This window comes from Oryctolagus cuniculus, chromosome 2, assembly GCF_051225735.1.
Source record: "Oryctolagus cuniculus isolate XC-2025 breed Fujian yellow rabbit chromosome 2, ASM5122573v1, whole genome shotgun sequence".
In the NCBI taxonomy this organism is placed as follows: Eukaryota; Metazoa; Chordata; class Mammalia; order Lagomorpha; family Leporidae; genus Oryctolagus; species Oryctolagus cuniculus.
The window spans coordinates 187,195,640-187,218,470 of NC_142868.1; the positions used below are offsets into that span (position 1 = coordinate 187,195,640).

At 37.9% G+C, this 22,831-nt stretch overlaps 1 protein-coding gene across 50 annotated transcripts in view; it reads left to right on the top strand.

The window, feature by feature from the left end:
* PUM2 (pumilio RNA binding family member 2) overlaps positions 1 to 22,831 on the top strand; it is a 94,946-nt gene that overhangs the window by 42,950 nt on the left and 29,165 nt on the right. For 26 of the 50 annotated variants that reach the window (XM_070069412.2, XM_070069416.2, XM_089327803.1 and 23 more), the window contains 6 exons: positions 6,901 to 7,026; positions 10,524 to 10,666; positions 11,430 to 11,568; positions 17,222 to 17,365; positions 17,490 to 17,780; positions 22,033 to 22,269. In XM_070069412.2, the coding sequence (XP_069925513.1) occupies positions 6,901 to 7,026; positions 10,524 to 10,666; positions 11,430 to 11,568; positions 17,222 to 17,365; positions 17,490 to 17,780; positions 22,033 to 22,269 (1,080 nt within the window). The remainder of the gene's footprint in view (positions 1 to 6,900; positions 7,027 to 10,523; positions 10,667 to 11,429; positions 11,569 to 17,221; positions 17,366 to 17,489; positions 17,781 to 22,032; positions 22,270 to 22,831) is intronic. The other 24 variants (XM_070069418.2, XM_051840414.3, XM_051840432.3 and 21 more) reach the window with 3 other exon arrangements.

Consider the following 22,831-nt stretch of genomic DNA (forward strand, 5'->3'; position numbering starts at 1 on the left):
CTTCTAGTACTAAATTGCAGAATAAAAAGATTGAATGATAATTTTTTTTTACTTTTTATTTTGAAATGATTATAGATTCACATGCATTTGTAATGAGCATGCAGAGGGGTTCTCATATCCCATACCCAGTTTCCCTTAATGGCTCCATCCCATATAATTATAGTACAGTATTAAAAGTAGTAATATGCCATCAGTATAGTGTTTATGCATAGTCACTTGTTACTTTGCCACCTGTGTAGACTCTTAACTTTTTTTTTTTTTTAAGATTTATTTTATTTATTTGAAAGGCAGGGAGAGAGAGAGAAAGAGGTTTTCCATCCACTAGTTCACTCCCCAAGTGGCTGCAACAGCTGGAGGTGGGCCATTCCAAAGCCAGGAGCCTGGAGCTTCTTCTGGGTCTCCCATGCTAGTGCAGAGGCCCAAGAACTTGGGCATCTTCTGCTGCTTTCCCAGGCCATAGCAGAGAGCTGGATTGGAAGTGGAGCAGCCAAGACTCAAACTGGTGCCCATATGGGATGCCAGCACTGCAAGTGGCAACTTTACTTGCTGTGCCACAGCACCAGCCCCCTCTTAACTGTTTTATGCATATCTGATTTTGACTAAACTTGACTTTATTTCTGACTAGAAAAGTTGTGAGTACTCCGCACAGAATTGATGGAGGAATATATAGAACACTAAGTTGGTTGTCTTCTTTTGGGTTTGTATTGTTCTGTATCAGGACTGTTGGGCTGCCCAGTCTGACACTGTGCTTTCTTTAACAATGTCCACATTTATAGATGATGTCTAATAGCGGCATGTTCTTTGGACCTGTTTCTTTCCTCTTTTCCCCCATTCCCCTTTGCCCTGTACTTAGTCCATCCATCTCTCATTGTTAGAGTCAGTACCACAGCTTTTATTTCTTAAGGCTTTGTGATGTGTTTTAATATTTGGCATACTAACATGCCTGTTGCTCTTTTTTTGAAATGTTAAGGTTCTTGTTCCTGTTTAGTTTTTATATGTACTTCAGAATCCGTTTTCTTCTTAGGGAAAATTAAAATTTTTATGACATTAAGTATTCTTATCCAGGGCGTAGTGTGTTTTTAATTTTGGGGGCTGGTGTTACCATGAAGTGAGTTAAGCTACCACCTGCAGTGCCAATATCCCATATGGGTGTAGGGCCCAGCCCCTGCCATTGCAGCCATTTGGGGAGTGAACCACAGATGGAAGACCTTTTTCTCTCTGTCTCTCTGTTATCCTGCCTTCCAAATAAATAAATTTTAAAAATAAAATTTTTTATTTAAAAACTAGACACACACACACCTCTTCCATCTGCTGATTCACTCCCAAATGGCTGCAGCAGCTGGGCTCGGCTAGGCTGAAGTCATCAGCTCAAACTCCATATGACTCTCCCACTTGAGTGTCAGGACCCCAGTACCAGAGCCTTACCTGCTGCTGCTTAGGATACACATGAGCAAAAGATGAATCAGAAGTGAAATAGCCAGGACTCAGACCAGGCACTCTGTACGAGGAGCAGACCACTTGGCAACTTCCCCACCTCTCCCAAGATTACCTGTTTCTTGATACAGTTTGTTCTTTGTTATTTTATGATTTGCTTGCATTAAATGGCCTCCTTTCATTATAGCTTTAAATGGATATCTATGAAAGTTCTTGAATATCTTATACAAAATTTGTAGAAAACAGTATTAAAAGATAAGTTTATTTTGATGTGGAAATCTTTGAAATCCATGAATATGAAGGAGTCTAACAGTTACAGCAAATGCATATTATGAAAAGCCTATGCATGGATTAAAATTTTTTGCATCAAAGATAAACTTTGAATTCTGTTTTCCGCAAGTTTTTGGACTGTTCTCATGTTCAAAGTCATGAATCTTTTTAAATAATTGAATCATTTTTCCACTCTTGGAAATGTTGACTTATTTATAATTATTACCATATGCATTCTTTCAGTTTGCTAATTTTTTTTTTTTTTTTTTTTTTTTTGCATCAGTATGAGTAAGTGAAATTAGTCTCTGCAATGTGTGTTTCTGTAGTTTTTGTCGTGGTCTAGTGTCAAAATAGTTACCCTATAAAATAAATTTAGATTTCTTTTGATGCCTTAAAGATGTAAAACAACACAAACTTGGGCCATCATGCGCTACCTTCCAGGCACATTAGCAGGAAGCTGGATGAGAAATCAGGCAGCCAGGACTTGAAGCCGCACTGATAAGGGTGGCCTATGTCAATATATTATTTCATTGTTGCAAGCAACAGTTTAATCTGTTGTGCCACAGTGACAGCCTCAGGATGTTTAAAAAAATTAACATCCACATACACTCATAAAAACGAAAGAGGCAGGATTGTAAAAGTAGTTGGGGAATGAATTTCTGCAGTGCAAGAAATTGAAGGAAATCTAATAGGGGGATAAATTGCAATAAAGTTGTGTATTTGCTGAGGCCTATAAGAGGAATAAGTGGAAAGGACCTTCACCCTACCACATGTGAGATTTAAGTTCTTCCAATCATGTATGGTAAGAGCCCCCGTTCCACTAATCCAAAGACTCATTTTATAGATTTGAGTATAGAGCGTAAGTCAAGGTGGTCTTGGTACCACCTGGTAGGTTAGTGCAAGAGAAATTTGAATAAGAACATAAAAGATAAGTTAGAAAAGAGTCATAACAGTTTACACTTGAGTTAGAAGTAAAAGAATGTTAATGTTAAGGTTTTGGAAAGAACTTCTATTCACAACCTTTAAGAGATAAGGCTAACCTGTTAAAAGTGATCGGTGGTCCTGAAACAATAAAATTGTATGAAAACAAAGCATTTCAGCATCTTGTAAATAGAAATGATTAAAAAAATAGTTCTAAGTGGGCCTCATAATTGATTGGAGTTACTGAGCTGGAAAATAAAACTTGGGAAATCTCCCAGAACACTGGAATTACCCTTAGTAGTCAGGGCACGAGGAGTGGAGGGGTGAGTAACTAAAGATGTGCAAGGCCATTATTTATAAAGGATCAAACCTTTCCTGACATGAGTAAATTGATATGTGGGCTTTTTTTGGAAAACACAATATGGTAGTGATAGCGAGTCTTCCTAAATTAATGTAGTTTGGTCAGAACCCCAAGAGTGTTTGTTTGTGTTTTAAATTTGAGAGTTTGATTTGGATTTTGTCTCAGAAATGTAAAACCAGAAAATTAATGGAAATCTAATAAAGTGGAAGTAAGGGGGCTTGTTAAATCTTATTTCAAAACACTTGTTATTTATGGACAAGAAAACTGAAATAAATCAGAGTCTGTGCATATATATGAGTTTAGGGCAGAGTAGTGGGATGAATTTTAATTTGGCCTTTCAACCTGGTGACAAAACAATTATCTGGAAAATAGCTTGGGGATAAATGGGTCTCATTCCTGGCAGATTGAAAATTTAAATGAGAAAATTAAAAAGTATAAAAAATTAATGTATTTCATCTTGTTGATAATCAGAGAACCATAAATTAAAATAGTTGGTTTTAAAATTTTTCTTACCAGATTGACAGCTGTTTAAAAAGCTTTTAAGGTCATGTTGTGGCAACAGTGAGTGACATTCTAACTTACCCTTGGTAGGAATATAAATTGGTGCAGCTATACTGGAGATTAATCTGGAAATGGGGATGAAGAGTTTATATTAGTTGTCCATTTAAGTGAATTTTCAAAATGATACAGGATAATGGAGACCTGGGTAGTTTTTTGAAAGCAGCATGATTTATGGCAAAAGATTATGAAGTATCTAACTATGTGCCTGTAGTAGTCTGATTAAATCATATTCCTTCAGTTTTGCAGTTAAAGAGAATGAGCTAGATATGTATCTCATGACAGAGAGATCTATCGTTAATTGATAAGTAGAAAAGTAGATCATTATAGTCTAGAATATAAAATGTGTGTGTGTGCTTAAAATTGAGAATACTCCATTAGTATTTGAACTTTTCAAAACTATATTATAAAGTCATGAAATACAAAAAAATTAGCTGGCTTTCAGATCTTTTGTCCTATAAGTAGAACATGGATACTTTACATACTTTTCTATTTTTGATGATTAAGAAATTCATGATAGTTATGTTGAGGGAAATCTTGAAACCTTGGACCCATAGCATAATTAGGCATGTGACTCTATGCAAACTTGAAATACTGCACAGGTTTTATTGCACAGTTTAATTCTTACCTTTCAAAAAAAAATTTAAAATGGTATTGTTGTGCTTATATGTGAAAACAATGTTGTGGCGTATACTTTCTTTTTTTTTTTTTTTTTTTTGACAGGCAGAGTGGACAGTGAGAGAGAGAGACAGAGAGAGAAAGGTCTTCCTTTTGCCGTTGGTTCACCCTCCAATGGCCGCCGCTGCAGCCGGCGCACCGCGCTGATCCTGGCAGGAGCCAGGAGCCAGGTGCTTTTCCTGGTCTCCCATGGGGTGCAGGGCCCAAGCACCTGGGCCATCCTCCACTGCACTCCCTGGCCATAGCAGAGAGCTGGCCTGGAAGAGGGGCAACCAGGACAGAATCCAGCGCCCCAACCGGGACTAGAACCCGGTGTGCCGGCGCCGCAAGGTGGAGGATTAGCCTATTGAGCCACGGCGCCGGCGTGGCGTATACTTTCAAAAATTACAGAAAATAAATAAAAAACCAGAGAAAAGAGTGTGATTGAAACTCAAACAGGATCCTTTTTTAATAAAGAAATATTTATCTATTTGAGAGAGAGAGAGAGAGAACAATCTTCATCTGCTGGTTTACTCCCCAAATGGCTGTAACGGCTTGGTCTGGACCAGCAGAAGCCAGGAGCTAGGAGCTTCTTCCTGATCTCCCATGTGGATGTAGGGGCCCAAACATGTGGGCCATCCTCCGTGCTTTCCCAGGTACATTAGCAGAGAGCTGGATCCAAGGCAGAGCAGCCAAGACTCAAACTAGTGCCATGCGGGAAGCCAGTATCGCAAGCAACAGCTTTACCCGCTGTGCCACAACGCTGACCCCAATAAGGATACATGTTGTGTGTGAGACTTGGTATGACCTAGACTGTATGTGTATATGGACACTAGATTGTTATGAAATATACTTCATATTGTGGGTCAAAGTCAAAAACTTTGAAAGGTACTGTAGAATAGTCTAAAATAAAATAGGTTTTTTTTTAAATCTTGATTTGTAAGTTCCAGATTTAAAAATATATCTTTTGGATCCTTTTTTTTTTTTTTTTTTTTTAAGAATTTCTGGGCCAGCGTTGTGATGTAGCAGATGCAGCCACTGCCTGCAGAGCTGTCTTCCCACATGGGCCTTGCTATGAGTCTGGACGGCTCTATGTGCTGTCCAGCTCCCTGCTACTGGGCCTGGGAAAGCAGTGGAATGTGGCCCAAGTACCTGGGCTCCTGCACCCACGCAGGAAATCCAGAGGAAGCTCCTGGCTGCTGGCATTGTCCTGGGTCCGCCCCTGCTGTTGCCACCATTTGGGGAGTAAACCAGCAGATGGAAGATCGATCTTTCTCCATCTGATTCTCTCTCTGTAACTCTGCCTTTCAAATAAATAAATAAATGTTTTTTAAAAGAAAAAATAACTTCATATCCACTTACTTTTATACCTGTAATCCTTCCCCCTTTTTGTCATCTTTTAAACTTCCTTTTTTGATGTCCTTAACTCTGAATAAATCTTGAAAAAAAAATTTATTTGAAAGGTAGAGTTACGCAGAGGCAGAGAGAATCTTCCATTGTTCATTGTTCATTCCCCAAATGGCTGCAATGACCAGAGTTGGGCCAATCCCAAGCCGGGAGTTTTTTCTGGGTTTCCCATGTGGGTACAGTGGCCCAAGGACTTGAGCCATCCTCTACTGCTTTTCCAGACCATAGCAGAGAGCAGGATCGGAAATGGAACAGCAGGGTCTCAAACCTGTGCCCATATGAGATGCCGGCACTGCAGACATTGGCTTTACCCACTACACCACATCACCAGCCACTCTAAGTGTATCTTTTTCATGGTTTCTTTCTCATCCACTTATCTCAATTATTTTTCCAGAAGAGGCAACCCTAGGATCATGTTTTCAGGTTTTTAGTAATCATTACAGTGATTCCTCATTACCTAGGAGTTTCTTCTCACTTTAATAAGTACTACACATGTTTATTTTAAAATATTTCTTAGTCTTCACTAAATCCATGGGCATGTATTGTTAGAGTCAACAATGGGCTGAATTAAAACTCTTCCTTGTGTCTGTGTTGCCTTCAGAGTAAGGTCCAAACCTTCAGTTCTTGTGTCAGAAAGCTCTTCCTCAATCTTCTCTGGTTATAGTTCCAGTTTTATTATGTACCTGTTATATTCTAGTACAATGCAGTCACTTAATACTTAATATCACATCTGATTTTTTTTTGAACATTTATTTATTTACTTGAGAGGCAGAGTTAACAGAGGGAGGGAGAGATCTTCTGTCCGCTGATATCCCCAAATGGCTGTAACGGCCGGAACTGGACCAGTACGAACCCAGGATTCTTCCAGGTTCCCAACATGGATGCGGGGGCCTAGCACTTGGGCAATCTTCAGCTGTTTTCCCAGGCTTTTAGTGGGGAGCTGTACTGGAAGGGGATCAGCCAGGACTCCACCCGGCGCCCTTGTGGGATGCCGGCGCTGCAGGCAGATGTTTAACCTACTATGCCACAGACCTGGGCCCTGCATGTGATTCTTTAAAAACAAAAGGGGGGGGGGGGCAAGAAAGCTGGTGATACTGTGTATTTATTAAATAAAAAACTTAAAGTCAGGTTTTGTTGTGTATTCAAGGTCACTTAGTAAAAAATTGGCGTGCTATACAGTCCCCCCCCCCCCCCGCCCCACCTGACTCCAGATTCAGAGTATAAATGTTTTTACCTAATGAAGAAAGACACTTTACATTTTTATTCGTTATCTCTCCCCTTTTTAAATATAGCTGGAGTATTCTCAGCAGGCCTTGCTCCAGCTGCATTTGTGCCAAATCCATATATTATTAGTGCTGCTCCTCCAGGAACTGATCCATATACTGCAGCAGGATTGGCTGCAGCAGCAACATTAGCAGGTAACTTTTTGTTCATCCTTGTTGTTTATTATGGATTTAACTATAATTTTGGTATAGACTTTATTTTTATCTGGGCAATTTGAAGTTTCTTGGATGAACTGAACCATTATGCAGATTGAGCTGGTTTCCAGGGAGATTTTTCAGCTAATGCCACAAGGAAGAGCCTAAGCTGTAACACTTTTCCACCAATACAAAGTTAGTTTACATTTTTCATTTCTGCAGTTTCAGAAATCTTATGCTGTCAAACATGAATCTCCATTTTAATGATCAATCCCAGTATCCACAGAGATGCTGTAAAGTATTATTTTTCAGAAAATAAACCAGGTGATGTGAATACCCAGGCCAGGGGTAATGTAAAGAGCGTCGGCAGTCTAAGGGAGTGCATGTCTAAAAAGTTTGTTGAGCGCTGTTAAAATGAATGAGAAGGTCATAAAAAGAGAGTGAAGTTGGGAAGAACTTAATAAAAACTGCAAAACCCTTGAGACTACCACTCACAATATGAAATAGAAACCAAAATGATACCATTTTTTTAAGTAAGTCTCGGGCTGGTCAGGCACTGTGTTACTGAACAAAACAACTTGCTGATCTTGCGTAGGGTTAGGAAGAGTATGTCTTAGGTTGAATTGGCTGCAGAAATAGAAGTAAGATTTCAATGTGATTTATGCTGGTCACAGTTGCAAGAACAGGTTGGAGTCTGCTCATGGGCTGACTTGAAGCTGTCAATGATTCTTTTTGGTTTTCAGTGCTCTCTTCACCGAAATGTTTGTCAATAATCAATTACATGGTTTTAAATTCACTTTTGGCATTTAGCAATCTTTTTCTAGAAGTTTAGAATTTATAGTCAAATCTTTCGTTGTTTGAAGGCAGTTAATTTCAGATTCTTGCTTGATACCCTAGCTAGTAGAATGGAACTAACTTGTTACATTCAGATTTGGATATGCATGTGATTCTTTAACCATGTGGGATTTTTTCTGATGTATGTAGCTTGATGTTAGTATATAATATTACTGTATATAAAGATACTCGTTTTTTGTTTTTTGTTTTTTTTTTTTAATTCTTTTGACAGGCAGAATTAGAGACAGAGTTACAGACAGTGAGAGAGACAGAGAGAAAGGTCTTCCTTCCGTTGGTTCATTTCCCTAATGGCCACTACGGCCAGCGCTGCGCTGATCCGAATCCAGGAGCCAGGTGCTTCCTCCTGATCTCCCATGCGGGTGCAAGGACCCAAGCACTCGGGCCATCCTCCGCTGCCTTCCCGGGCCACAGCAGAGAGTTGGACTGGAAGAGGAGCAGCCGGGACTAGAACCCGGTGCCCATATGGGATGCCGGCGCCTCAGGCGGAGGATTTAGCCAAGCGAGCCACGGCGCCAGCCAATACTCATGTATTGTACATTTATCCATGGGACTGAAGGAAGCAATTTTAAGAGGTCATTTTATTTTGGGATAAGCATTCTGGACTAGGTTTTCTAGGACCAGTGCTGTCTAGGAAAAATACAATGTGAACCAGAAAACGTGATTTGAATATTTTTAAGATTTATTTTTGTGAAAGGGCAGAGTGACAGAAGGAAAGAGAGAGTGAGTGAGTGAGAAAGAGATCTTCCATCCTCTGGTTCACTCACCAAATGACAACAATGGCTGGGGCTGGGCCAGAGAAAAGCCAGGAACCCATAGCTCCATCCTGGTTTCCCCACATGGGTAGCAGGGTCATCTGCTGTCTTCTCAGGCCATTAGCAAGAAATTGGATCTGAAGTGAAGCATTGGGGACACCAATTCTAATCAGCACTCCCACCCTGGATATCAGTGTCACAGTCAGCAGCTTAACTGGCTGCACTACAACACTGGCCCATGATTTAAAACTTTTGAGTTGCCACATCATAAAAGCAGAAAGCAAATGCTATTAATTTCAATATATTTTATTTAGCCCAACGTGTCCATAATACCATCTTCTCTGCATGTAATCAGTGTTTTTAAAATTACTAATAGGTTGATTTATTTGAAAGGTAGAGTGTCAGAGAGAAATCTCCATTTGTTGATTCACTCCTCAAGTGGCTGCAGCAGCCAGGTATGGGCTAGGCTGAAGCCAGGAGCCAGAGACCCAACACTTGGGCCATTTTCCACTGCTCTCCCAGGCACATTAGCAAGTAATTGGATTGTATGTGGAGTAGCAGGGACTCAACCCAGCATTCTGATATGAGATGTACCACAGCACCAGCCCCTTGTGCTAAGTCTTAAATCCTGTGTATATTAAACTTTTATAGTTCAAGCCATTTTGGACTGTCCACCTCTTAATTGTTTAGTAACCGCAAGTGGTTTCTAACTCTGTTGGATAGTGAACGTCTAGGTAGATGCCTGAGTCCTGTTTTGTTTCTGCAGTGTACTCTTTCTTCATAAAGTCTTTTCAGTGCTGTAACAGCCCTCATTATAGGTTGTTATTACCTGGCTACCTTTGGAAATATAGTTTGCCTTTAAACGTCTTAATGCTTTTCCTTTTAGTAATTATGTTAATTACAGTGGGCTTTATTTTCTTCCAAAACAAAGTGAAACCAATTAGATGCCCTAATACTCCGCTGACAATTTTAGGACGTTCTTGTGTCAGAATTCATGACATTTTCTTCATTACTGTAATGGTGGGACTTACTGTGCATAATTCCATTTACTCTCCAAGAATCAAATATTAAATAAAGTATAACAGAGCAGGAACAGTTCATTCAGTTTCTCCTTATTAGCTTTCTTACCTATTTTCATCTGTTCTTATATTACCTACTTCTTTCTTGCTCTCATTTTCCTAACCACGTAAACACTGATATCTCGTTTATTTGTGTATAATTTCAGTTGCTATGTGAGAATTGTGACTGTTTCACAAATTAAGAATATTTTTCAACTTGATTTTCTATTCAGATACCACTGTAGCAAACTTGGTACTGGAATGTTTGCCAGCTTTGTGTTATAGGTTACAAAGCAAAGGTTAAAAATATTTTTTTGTAACTCACCTCAGCAGTTAGAAAATAATTCTTAAGAGAATTGATTGATAAGAAACCTTAATTTGATTATGTCTGATGTTTTCTGTATACACTTATCTGTGTTTGGCAGTACAAGACCCATGAATTGGATTTCATACGTGTTGAATAGAGGATTACCTGTCCTGTCAATCCATTAGTAGCTTTAAATTCGGATTCACATCTTGCATTAAGACCACTGCTGTCACATAATCCATGCATCAATAATGATATTTGCTCCCGAATAAAATTAGGGGGAAAAAAACAGCAAGAAGAGGTGGGAGATTATAAAGATTGTTTAAAGAAATTAAAGCTAACTTTTAATGAAAATACAAGAGAAATTCAAAATGTTTGTGGAAAAATGGAGTAAGAACATGTTCTAAGTCTTATGCTTGTCTCCATTTAAACTAATAGTGACTGACCTCAGATTGTATCTGTAAAATCTAGTGACCCTTCTTTCTGATTTTTCTTTTTTTGGGGGGACATGGGGTATTGATTTAGGTCCAGCAGTGGTTCCACCTCAGTATTATGGTGTTCCGTGGGGGGTGTATCCAGCCAACTTATTTCAGCAACAAGCTGCAGCTGCGGCAAACAACACAGCCAGTCAGCAAGCAGCATCACAGGCTCAGCCTGGACAGCAGCAGGTAGGCCCTTGTTCCGTAAATAGTACTTGAATATTCTTTCCTGTGGGTTTCTAGTGTTGAAGATCTGTGTCTTTTTCTCTTTTGTTTCCTAAATATGTGACATAGTATCTGGCACATATAATTTGTTCACAAGTATTTATATGTAGTTGTTTTTTCCTGACCTATACTTTGTTTAGGAATTTAAAGATTTAGTATATTTCATTTCTATAGTTCTGTTATATTTCACTCTTCAAATTCTCTAGCAATTTTAAAATTCTTTTCATCATTTCTTAGAAGTATGCTCATAATATTACTTTCAAAGTAATGATCTTTTCATATTTCTCCAGGTATTTAAATTACTGTTTAAAATATTAGCTTAATATTTTCTGATCAATGAAAAGAAATTGCATTTCAGTTTTCAGACTTAAAAAACAGTGATAGTAAAATTAAATGTTTTAATCTTCAGCTAAGATTTTGCCATTCTCTCCACTCCTAAACAAATCTTAAAAATGTAATTGCCTTGGTAAATTAATCAGCATGACTATTAGAAAGAATTTTTGCTCAAAGACCTGGAACTTCCATGTTGCTTTATAAATTATTCTAGTTGTTAAGAGTCAGTGATTATGTTTTTGATAAAATATTTTGTGATTTTGCATGCCGAATCTATATTGCACGACACGTAAATGTGTTCCACTGCAAAAGCTATTTGTAATTTATTCACAGTTGTCCTAGGTAAATTTGTTGATTTACCTATTACTTTTAAGAAAATCATTTGTCCTTTTAGGTTCTCCGTGCTGGAGCAGGTCAACGTCCTCTTACTCCCAGTCAGGGTCAGCAAGGGCAGCAAGCAGAATCACTTGCAGCAGCTGCAGCAGCAAATCCAACTCTGGCTTTTGGTCAGAGTCTTGCTACGGGCATGCCAGGTATATATTTGGTTAGTTGTAGAAATATGAATAGATTTGAAATCGGAAATTTTTAAATCTTAGGCTCCCACGTTGAAGGGTGAAACAATTGAGAAGTGTCTTTAAAATCTTGACTGCCTGGTAATGAACTCAGATGCTGATGGTTGATTTCAATACCGTTTGTGAGACTCAATGACAATAATGCTAAATATGTGTCAAAATTCTCTACAAAGCCAATTTTTCCTTACTCTTATGTCATAAACTAAAGCATCTTTCCAGGTGAACCTAGCCCAGATTTCTGAATATTTCAAGAAGTGAAAGCAGTTGGTTGCAATTTGCTACTTTTCCCATAAGAATAGTCATTTAGGGACAGGCATTGTGGCACAGCAGGTTAAGATACTACTTATTATGCCCCTATCCCATATTGGAGTGCCAATTCGAGTCCCAGCTACTCTGCTTCCAATTTTTATATTGCTGTCCCTAAAGTATAAAGGCGAATAGAATGAGAGGCCTTTTTTTATTTTTTAAGACTTATTGATTTGAAAGAGTTACTAAGAGAGATGGATGCAGAGAGAGAGAGTGAGCGAGCTTTCATCTGTTCATCCTCTCCCCAAATGGGCACAGTGTCTAGGGTTGGGTCAGGCTGGAGCCAGGAATTTCATCTGGGTCTCTCAAATGGGTGACAGTGGCCCAAACAGTCCATCTTCTGCTGCTTTTCCCAAGCTGTTAACAGGGAGCTAGATCAGAAGTGGAGCAGCCAGGATTCAAACCAGCACCCATACAGATTCCATTGTTGGTAGCAGTGGCCTTACTCACTATGCCACAATGCCAGCCCCACCTTCGCATTTTTTAACTAAGTTATATATTTGCTTCCTGTTAGCTACTGTCCTGGTCCCTTGCAGAGACAAGGTGTTGGCACAGCAGCCTTTTGAGAAAATGACTGAAGCTGAAGTCGGTGTAGGCACATGGAGATAAGACTTAAAAGAAGTGAGCTCGGAGAGTTCTGGAGCATTCCTAAGACTACTCGGGGTTCTTCTTAGGTTTTAGTTACAGATAGAGAGAGAGGTGTAGACTACAGAATCCTTCTGCCTTAACTAGATTCTTAGGGGAACCTGGAATCTGAAGTAGTTCTGGGCTGTGTATGTTTCCTGCTGCCTCTGTTGCTGATCTTGCTAGGCTCTTGGTACTTTCTTGGCTCATTTCTTAATACATGCCTTTGTTCCCTTTCTTTGTTTTAGCTCATAGTTTTATTTTTTATCTTACTAAAAAAACAAGTGCTATTGATTTTATTGAGTTCTTAGAATCTATTTTTATATCCACCTTATTTCCATTCTGTAAGAAAGCTCTTTCTTGTTTTAACAGTAAATTCTTGATAATTCTAAAAAGAGCTTTTTAATACTTTAATTGTCTAAAAACAACTTGATTGTTAACCATGGAATGATAAAAACTGGTAAGATTTGTATCATTAGGACATGTCTTAAAGCAGATTATTTTATTTAACCTTTTGAGCCACATTTGGCTCATGTAGAATATAAACTTAAAAACCCGTCTCATAAAAGTGGCTTACTGAAATTAGTATGTCGCAAGTGAGTTAACTGTTCAGATGATTGCTTCACTCTAAAGCTTCTCATGCTGCTGTACTGAATTCTCAAGATCGTCATTCTCTTTCCATATCCGTACAGTAACATAGATATAAAGCTAATGCGTGATAATAAAAAGAGTGAGCAGACATTTGACCTTGTGGTTAAGGTGCGTACATCTCACGTCCCATATTGGAGTGCCTGAGCCCAGTTCTTGTCATCTGACTCCCAGTTCCAGTTTCCTGCCAGTGCAGACACTGGAAGGCAGCAAGTGATAACTCCAGTGGTTGGGTCTCTGCGACTCATTTGGAAAACCTAGATAAGTTCCCGGCTTCTGGAGGCATTTGCAGAGTGAACCACTGGGTGGCTGGCTAGCTTATTTGTCCTTACTCCATCGCCTCCCCCCCTTCTTCCCCAACCTTCTCCAAATGTCTGTCTCTCTTACTGTCTAACTCTATCTGTCAAATAAATTTAAAAAAAAAAAAAAAAAGGAAAAGAAAAGTTCATAGAAAATGGAATTAAGGTAAATTAATTTTGGTACAAAATATGTTTTGAAATCCATGCATGGTTTTTTCATAATGCACACTTTTGAGAAATTTTTGGAGACTTTAATTTTATGAATATATTAGTATTCATCTTTACTTGACATTAAATAGCAGTTCCATTCTTGTAAAACTTTGTCTAAAAATAGCAATTCAAGAAGCAATTTTTGACCTTTTTTCCCCCCCTCATACCCCACAACTAGTTTTAACAAGTCCTGCTGCTCTCTGAATCCAACTGTCTTTTTTTTTAGCTGCGATTTAATCATCTTCCCATCTCACCTGGATTAGCTCTCCATTTAATTTTGTCCGTCCTTTCTCCCCTATGGAGTCTGTTCTCTACACAATGGCTAGAGTGAAAGAGAAATCAAATTAACTCAGTCTTCTTTTTAAATCCCTCTATTGGTTGCCTGTCTTTTCAGAGTAAAAGGATCTGGCCCCTTATTGCCCATTTCGATTACTTTTCTTCCATCTCTGTTTCAACCACAATCCGTTTCTGTCCTCTGTATTTAGAGACCTCTCTATAGAAATCTACTTAACTGGTCTGTCAGTCTTTCACTCCTCTTTTCTTTGTATGTCATCCTGTTAAGGGTGTTCTTCATGATCCAGCTTGACAGTATTGACAACTACTATTATCATCTAAAACTTTCTGTCCACTTTCCCTAATTTTTCTCTCCGTTTAATCCTCCTCAAAACTGTCTGACATAGCCTTTTGTTCATTTGCAGTAGAAAATAATCTTCATGAGAATGATATTTTATTGTTATCTGATATACCACAATGCTTCTAATAATAGTACCTGGCATTCAGTAGCTAAGTGATAAAATGTCCAAATGTGCAAATGAATAGCAATGAATCAAACTAGGTTAATAGGGAGAGGGAGAGAAATACATTCTGTGGCAGGAATACAATTTAGTAAATCCCTGTGGTGGAAAGAAGCATAGTGCCTTTAAGGAGTTTAAAGCCTAGTTACATTAGAGAATAATAGGTACAAGAGTGCCAGGTGACCAGAGACCAGCCATAACATGTAGTGGGTTATATTGAGAGTTTTGATTTACATTTTCAAATCTGGAAAAATTTGAGCAGGGATTTGGTATTAGATTTGGATATTAAAAGATCACCTGGAGAAGAGGTTATAGAAGTAGAGCAAAAGAGGATGAGCAGACAGTATAGGTCTGGTTGGACAGGATAGTGGCAGTCAAGAGAATGAATAGGTTCGGGTTCAAGAAAGGTTTAGAAAATAAACTGAACAATGAAGATCTTGGTGGATGAATTGACTGAACTAATTCCTCTCCTTTTGCAAGTTATATGTGTGATATTTAAAAGAGTTCAGTAGCAGTTAAGAGCTTTCTCCGTGTTTGCGCCAGATTGTTCTAATGGATTAGCTTTTTTTAAAAGATTTATTTATTTATTTGAAAGAGTTACACCAAGAGAGAAGGAGAGGCAGAGAGAGAGGGGTCTTCCATCTTCTGGTTTCACTCCCGAGATGGCCACAATGGCTAAAGCTGTGCCAATCCAAAGCCCGGAGCCAGGAGCTTCTTCTGGATCTCCCACACGGGCACAGGGGCCCAAGCACTTGGGTCATCCTCTGCTGCTTTCCCAGGCCACTGCAGAGAACTGGATCGCAAGTGGAGTAGCTGGGACTTGAACTGGCACCCATGTGGGATGCTGGCACTGCAGGAAGCGGCTTTACCCACCACACCACGGGACCGGGCCCTAGCTTTTACTTTTTAATTAAAGATTTATTTATTTATTTATTTATTTGAAAGACAGAGTTACAGAGAGGCAGAGGGAGAGAGATCTTCCATCCATGGGTTTACTACCCAAATGGCCACAACGGCCAGAGCTGGGCTGATCCAAATCCAGGAGCTTCTTCCAGGTCTCCTACATGGGTACAGTGGCTCAAGCACTTGGGGCCATCTTCCACTGCTTTCCCAGGCCATAGCAGAGAGCTGGATCGGAAGTGGAGCAGCCAGGACTTGAACTGACGGAAATATGGCTGCATCATAGCGTCTGCCCCCATCAGTACATTTTTAAGATTGTTGTTAAGCTGTTGAGCGTAAGTCCTTGCCACTGCAAGAGAAAGCCTTTGTCAGCCTGAATTCCAGGGGGAGATGAACCTTTTTGCCCTAAAGTTTCTACTGTATAGTTTACATCTCTCCTGTTCCAGTGTATTGGTACTTGTTTTGGTCCATCATTAGCAGAATTGGCTCAGTAGTCATTTGAATTGTTTTCTGTGTTCTTTGGTTCAGTTGAGGAATTCTGTATAAGAAAACCCAAGAAGTGTACTTCACTCTTCTGTAGTTCTTAGTAATGCAAATTGTTATCAGGCTGAGCACAGGCTATAATAAAACTAATGCTCCTGTGATTTTTATTTAAACTAGCTAGAGAACATTGACAAATGAATTGTTACTTTATGGTTTTAAAGTTTACGTTCACAGGGCCAGCACTGTGGTATAGCGGGTAAAGCTGCTGCCTGCAGTGCCAGCATCCCGTATAGGTGCCAGTTTGAGTCCCAGCTGCTCCACTTCCAATCCAGTTCCCTGCAATGGCCTAGAAAAGCAGTGGAAGATGGCCCAAGTCCTTGGACCCCTGCATCCAGATGGAAGACCCAGAAGAAGCTCCTGGCTCCTAGCTTCAGATCGGTGCAGCTCGGGCCATTGAGGCCATCTCGAGAGGGAACCAGTGGATGGAAGACCTCTTTCTGTCTCTCCCTTTCAAATAAATAATCTTTCAAACAAAAAAGTGTATGTTCAGATAAGTTTTGAAGTCTTTTTTTTTTTTTTTTTAAGATTTATCTATTTGAAAGAGTTCTACAGAATGAGAAGGAAAGGCAGAAAGAGGGAGAGTGGTAGGTCTTCTATCTGCTGGTTCACTACCCAATTGACTGCAACAGCTGGAGCTGCACTGATCTGAAGCCAGGAGCCAGGATCTTTTTCCAGGTCTCCCACATTGGTGCAGGGGTCCAAGGACTTCAGCCATCTTCCACTGCTTTGCCATAGCAGAGAGCTGGATGGAAAGTGGATCAGCTGGGACTCAAATCAGTGCCCATATGGGATGCTGGCACTGCAGGCAGCGGCTTTACCTGTTATGCCGCAGCGCCAGCCCCTTGCAAGTCTTTAAAGAGAATGATTACAATGAAAATCTAAGGGAATGCTCCTACTTAAGCACTTGGTTTAGAACTACACACTTTTTATTGTGTTCACCTCAGTTCCTACTTTGTGTCCAGCCTCTCAAGACTAAATGGTAATATTTTACTAGTATCAACCCTTGATAATCAATTCTATATTAAGGAAAATTAAGTCTTATTTATGATCCATATGTGAAAGGCATCTCTTAAAATTTGGAGAAAAAAATGTTTACACTCTGCTACTTTTTCGTATATCTTTTCAAATATATAGTAGTGCCTCAAGTGTATTTATTTTCATACGGTACCCAAAAAGTTTCGTGGTACTAATATAAAAAACTGTGTTTTAGGTTTATGAAAATACAAATGCAGGGGACAATTAGATGCACTTGATTTTTCATCAATAACCATTTCTTTAAATGTTATCTAGGCTATCAAGTACTAGCTCCAACTGCCTATTATGATCAGACTGGTGCCTTAGTGGTTGGCCCTGGAGCAAGAACTGGCCTTGGAACTCCAGTTCGATTAATGGCTCCAACACCTGTTTTAATTAGTTCAGCAGCAGCACAAGCTGGTAAGTGTAACTGACATCTTTAGGGATGATATTTTCCTGGTGTTATTTAAGATACCACTTTAAAATAAAAATGTCGAATAGCTTTCTGAGTAGTTTTAAGAAGTATCTGAAATGTTTTTTACAGCAGCAGCAGCAGCAGCAGCTGGAGGAACTGCAAATAGTCTTACAGGCAGCACAAATGGTCTGTTTCGGCCAATTGGCACTCAGCCACCGCAGCAGCAGCAGCAGCAGCAGCCAAGCACTAATCTGCAGTCTAATTCATTCTATGGGAGCAATTCTTTAACTAACAGCTCCCAGAGCAGTTCTTTATTCTCTCATGGACCTGGTCAACCTGGAAGTACATCGCTTGGCTTTGGAAGCAGTAGCTCTTTGGGTGCTGCTATAGGCTCAGCCCTCAGCGGATTTGGTTCTTCAGGTAAGTTTTATCTTTAAGATGAGTGTATTCAGCTAAAGTAGACATGTGGTATATGTATGTGTTTAATATTAAAATAGGCAATAATAATATGTAGTGTAGGAAGGGTAGAATAAAGTATTAACTGGTTTAATTTTGTAGGAGTAAAAAACATGTCCTGCAAATCTTCAACATTTATGAATGTTTAGCTCATGTCAAGCAGCCTATTCTTAATTCAAACATAATACATTTCCTTTTTCTCCTGTCTTTATGGAATTATTACTGTAACTTGTTTTAGTAAGATTTGGGTCAATATATTGTCTGTTTATTACTTCCTCTTCCTTACTCTCTGCATAATTAATGTTTGAGGAGGTAAATGCTTTGCCATGTTAAATTTTCAGTGTTTTCAAATAATAATTATGTGCTTATCAGATAGTTTATTATGAAAAGCTGGTGGTTCATAATGAGTTTCTTTACTTGGAATATAACATTTATGTATATGTACATTCTAAACAGAAGCTCCTTGGAAACTACCAGTCTATTTATCTTTATTTTCAGTTAAATAATTTAATTTATCCTTTTGTCACTAAATATTCATTTGAAAGGATGCTTGTTTTTTGTAACACATAGCTTTATATAACAATTGAGAAATCAAAAATTTTAATAGCTTCACAAAATAAAGAACTCATACACATTAATTCCTATATCTTGTGACTAAGGAAGAACTTACATTGACTCCATGTTGGCACACCTTCTATGCAGGGTCTTCAAAAAAAGTTCATGGGAAATGTGTATTATGAAAAGACAGCGTAGGTTTCAGATTTTTCTTGCACCAAAATTATCTTGTAATTTCCATATTTCTGCAGACTTTTTGAAGTTCTCCTGAATATTCTGAGTTTCCTAGCATATTCAGGAAATATTAGGGAAAAACAGATTACTTTAATTCTGTTGATAGAGTTGACGACCGTCATGAGGGCTAAGCTATTTATTTGAACCTCAAGAGATTTTCTATTTCTGCAACATAATATCGTAGAGCCCTTAATATCTGTTCCTCATCTATTTTTCCACCACATCAAATTATATCTTTTCTGATGTGGAAAATGGCAAAATATAATACTAGTCATTATTAATGATATTTACAAGTTTTCTCTAGAAGTGTCTTGTGAACTTTTAGCATTCATATTTATAGGGGGGATGGTGTAAAACAGCTCTGAAGGTGTAGGTACGGAATGCTTTTTTTCTTGTTATAATGAAGCATAACAAAATGTCATCCATGCCTAACAAAATTTTGTGAAGAATGGGTACAGGAACCATAGAGGGAAAATCCAGTGAACATAGAGGCTGTCCAACCCTTAAATATTCCTGCTTGAGTTTTTATTTTTTGTTTTTTATTTCTTTTGGAGTTCAGTGTTTTTATGTCAATCTTACAAATTCCTGTAGAACGCATCATTTGTTTCTAATGCATTTGGGACATTTTCCCCAAAGAATTATAAATATTCTGAGGAAAATTTGAAAGACCATTATAGTTTAAAAAGCAAAGGTTGTGGATATGAATATTTTGTAAACTATCGGTTGAGGAGCATAAATAATCAGGAGAAAATAGAACTTTGATAAACCTCATGTTCCATTTCCTAATATATTAGGTCAGTCATGGTCTGATATATATTAGCCAATACCCTACTCAGTTCTTCCTCCAAATTCCCATTTGACTCTTTAAAACTGTTTTTCTAAGCCTTCACACTCTGGTTGGCATGAACATTTTATCTTCTAGAAATGTACCCTACAGATGCCTTTCCTCCTCCCAAAGTGACCTTCATGCCTCTCTTTATTTATAAGCAGCATTCACTCAGGTCTGATGTCCAGTCTGGGAATGGTCCATCTTACCTTGCTTCAGAGGGTATTTGTGATGGCCACCCCTGAACACCAGTCAATAGTCTATTATCTTCTCTCTTCTCTTGGACCTTTTGTGAGTTCATTAAAGTGTGTTACACAATACGTATTCTTCCAACGAGTCTATCCACTGCCATTTTGTATTATCTTAGTAGCATATTTACATGAAATAAAAAATATATTTTATACACACACTTAAAATTAACATGCATAGTTATCCTTTTACCCATATAATGAAATTATTAATATTTAGCAGTGTGGAAAATACCAGTTTATGGTACAACTGACCAGGAACCATAGCCATTACAATATGCTAACTAAATCATCCTTTCTGTGACTGATTTTAAAAGTTGTGTTACAATTGGAAATTGGTAATTTAGCTTCTGATACACAGTTGATGAATGAGTAGTTGACTCCATTGACTGTCTAGCCTCTTAGCTGTCTTAGGTATACTTTTTTTTTTTTTCATATTTATGGTCGTGTTAGAGAAATTTTAGACATAATAAAACTTTAAAAGAGCCTGTTTATTTATGTTTACTGTTATTTCCGAATTGACTTTAAATGTTTGGCTTAACTTTTCTGTTTTGGAGGAAAGTAATATCGCATGTGTTGAAACCAGTTTCTTTAGTTATTGGCCAAGGAAATGATAATGCTACTGCACTTACTAGAGAGTTGTTGTCTTTTTCCTTGTCAGTTAAATTGGTTTTTGAAATAAATGGGAATTTTTCAAATGCAGTATGTAATATGAATATGTTTTAGAAATATATCTTTGACAGTGTCCTTTTAAATTAGCTAGTTAATGCAGTGTACATTGACAGTTTTGCCAAAACCAACTCAAAGAGCAATTTATTACATTAATGTTTATCTTTGTTTTTACTGTTAAAATGCATATAGTCGCTCACAACTTTTCATTTTTATGCTATCTTAAAATGTGAAATTTTCAGTAAAACATGATCAGTTTTCATAAATTACATGGGCTGGTATAAAATGTTTCATAGCATTATGATCTTTTGCATAGAAGAGTAGCATGAGCCTGGTTCCCCTTCTCTTAAAGAATTTGAATTTGCCAAAACCAGTGTAAGGTACTGGTCTATATGATAAGCTTAACTTGGTCTATCCATCATATACCCTGCTTAAGTTTTTTCTGTATGCCCTGTATGACTTGCGATTAGAAAACTAGCATTATTTAATAGAAACTTTGAAAGTCCTTCAAAAGAATTGCCATATTGGTCCGAATATAAGCCTTGTCCTTTAAAAAAAAAAAGGTTCCAGACAGGTTAAAAAGTATAATATGAAATTCTGTTGCATGTTAAAAGTATCTGAATATTTAAAAATAAGAAGGAAGCATACTTGGAAAATATGGACTCCAAGTTAGACTTAAGAATTGGGAGTTTTGGATAGCCTTATGCACATACGGTAAAGAATTTGATTATCTATACACGTTGGTTAGCAACCTGATGTTGGTTTGCTCTTCCAAGTGTGCGTAACTCACCAAGGCCTACATAATAGTGTGATTCTAGTATCCATTTATTATTTTTTGTAATACAAAGGAAAAAATGATTAGAATGTTAATAGTTGAATTTGAGATTAAGTTAAAATTCAAAATATGGTATGGTGATGGTTGAGGCTGTAGTGTAAGGGGCTCAGGAGGCTAGTAATAGAATCTTAGGAATAGAAGAGCCCTGAGAGATAGTAAGTGAAAGCATCTTTGGTATAACAGTGGCAAGCCCTTTAATTTTCTAGGAGAAAGTTTAGTATGTGTGTGCATGCGTGGTAGTTTAGTTTTTGGAGAATAGGGAGAATGTATAGTGTGAGAAATGCTGGAAGTTAGCTGTCATCTGTATTGTACAACTAATATTCGGGCCAATATGGACTTAAAGGACTATATTTTTTAACACAAGTAGAAGCCAAATTAAATGTGAATGGTGAAGAGAATGTATTAATATTGCATTCATAACTATAATCTTTTCTTGGCATGGAGTTGAAATCTGAGAACCAGGTTTTAGGAATTAGGATATTACCAAAATTTAACCTTACTGGAATTTAATCTCTAGCATGTTCTAAAGCAGACAACTCGAATTCCAGGGTTTATAAATCATACCAGGGTATTAAAGCACAGTAATCATATGTGCCAGTGGTAAATGTGTGAAATAATGAAACATTTGACTGCTCTGTTAATTATTTTGTTTATTTTATTGGGGTGCATTTATACCCTTTTATGATTAATAAGTTAGTGTATATATAGTTATCACAGTAATTATCTTCTCCACAGTGTTTCTAAAAATAATTATTGTGATCACTTCTGTTATTTCCCAGCAACAGTTGGGGATAGGTTTTATTCAGTTAACACTGTATGTAATTAGGGTTTTTTTTATTTCTTCTTCAGTTGGCAGTTCTGCAAGTAGTAGTGCCACAAGGAGAGAGTCTCTATCTACTAGCTCTGACTTGTACAAAAGATCTAGTAGCAGCCTAGCACCCATAGGGCAACCATTTTACAATAGTCTGGGATTTTCCTCCTCTCCAAGTCCAATAGGCATGCCTCTGCCAAGCCAAACTCCAGGACATTCACTTACGCCACCGCCATCACTTTCATCACATGGATCCTCATCCAGTTTGCATTTAGGTAAAAAAATAACCAAAACCCTTTTTATTTGTATGTATACATGTGTGTTTGTGTGTGTGTTTATAATATATGTAAAATATTTAATGTTGGATAAAACGTGCCGAATTGCTTTTGCTTTTAGATGTTAGCCTTTTGAGAAAGTTCTACTTTCCTGAAAATTCAAAGTGAGGGTCTAATGTACAGTAAGGTAAAGACCCCCTATTTTATCTTATGTTCCTCTTACGAAATACAATGGTGTGTTTTTCTTGTTTGTGCTTTTGATTTGTGTGTATTAGAACATCTGAAAATTCAAGTATTTATACATGATAGTGAAAGAACAGTTTCACTACCCAAAGTTTTGCACACCATAAGAAAAAGATTAGTCACACAACTTACCAAACTTAAATAATTTAGTTTGATACAGTGGTTTTTCCTTTGGCATGTGAATAGCTGGCCATTTTATCAAAATGTTACATTAGGTAATGTGAATTTTGTATGTTTATGAGTTAGAGAAGTTTATAGGCTTGGTCCATATACTTCTCTTTCTTTTGAGTATGTCAATAAAGAAAAAAATGTTGTAGAC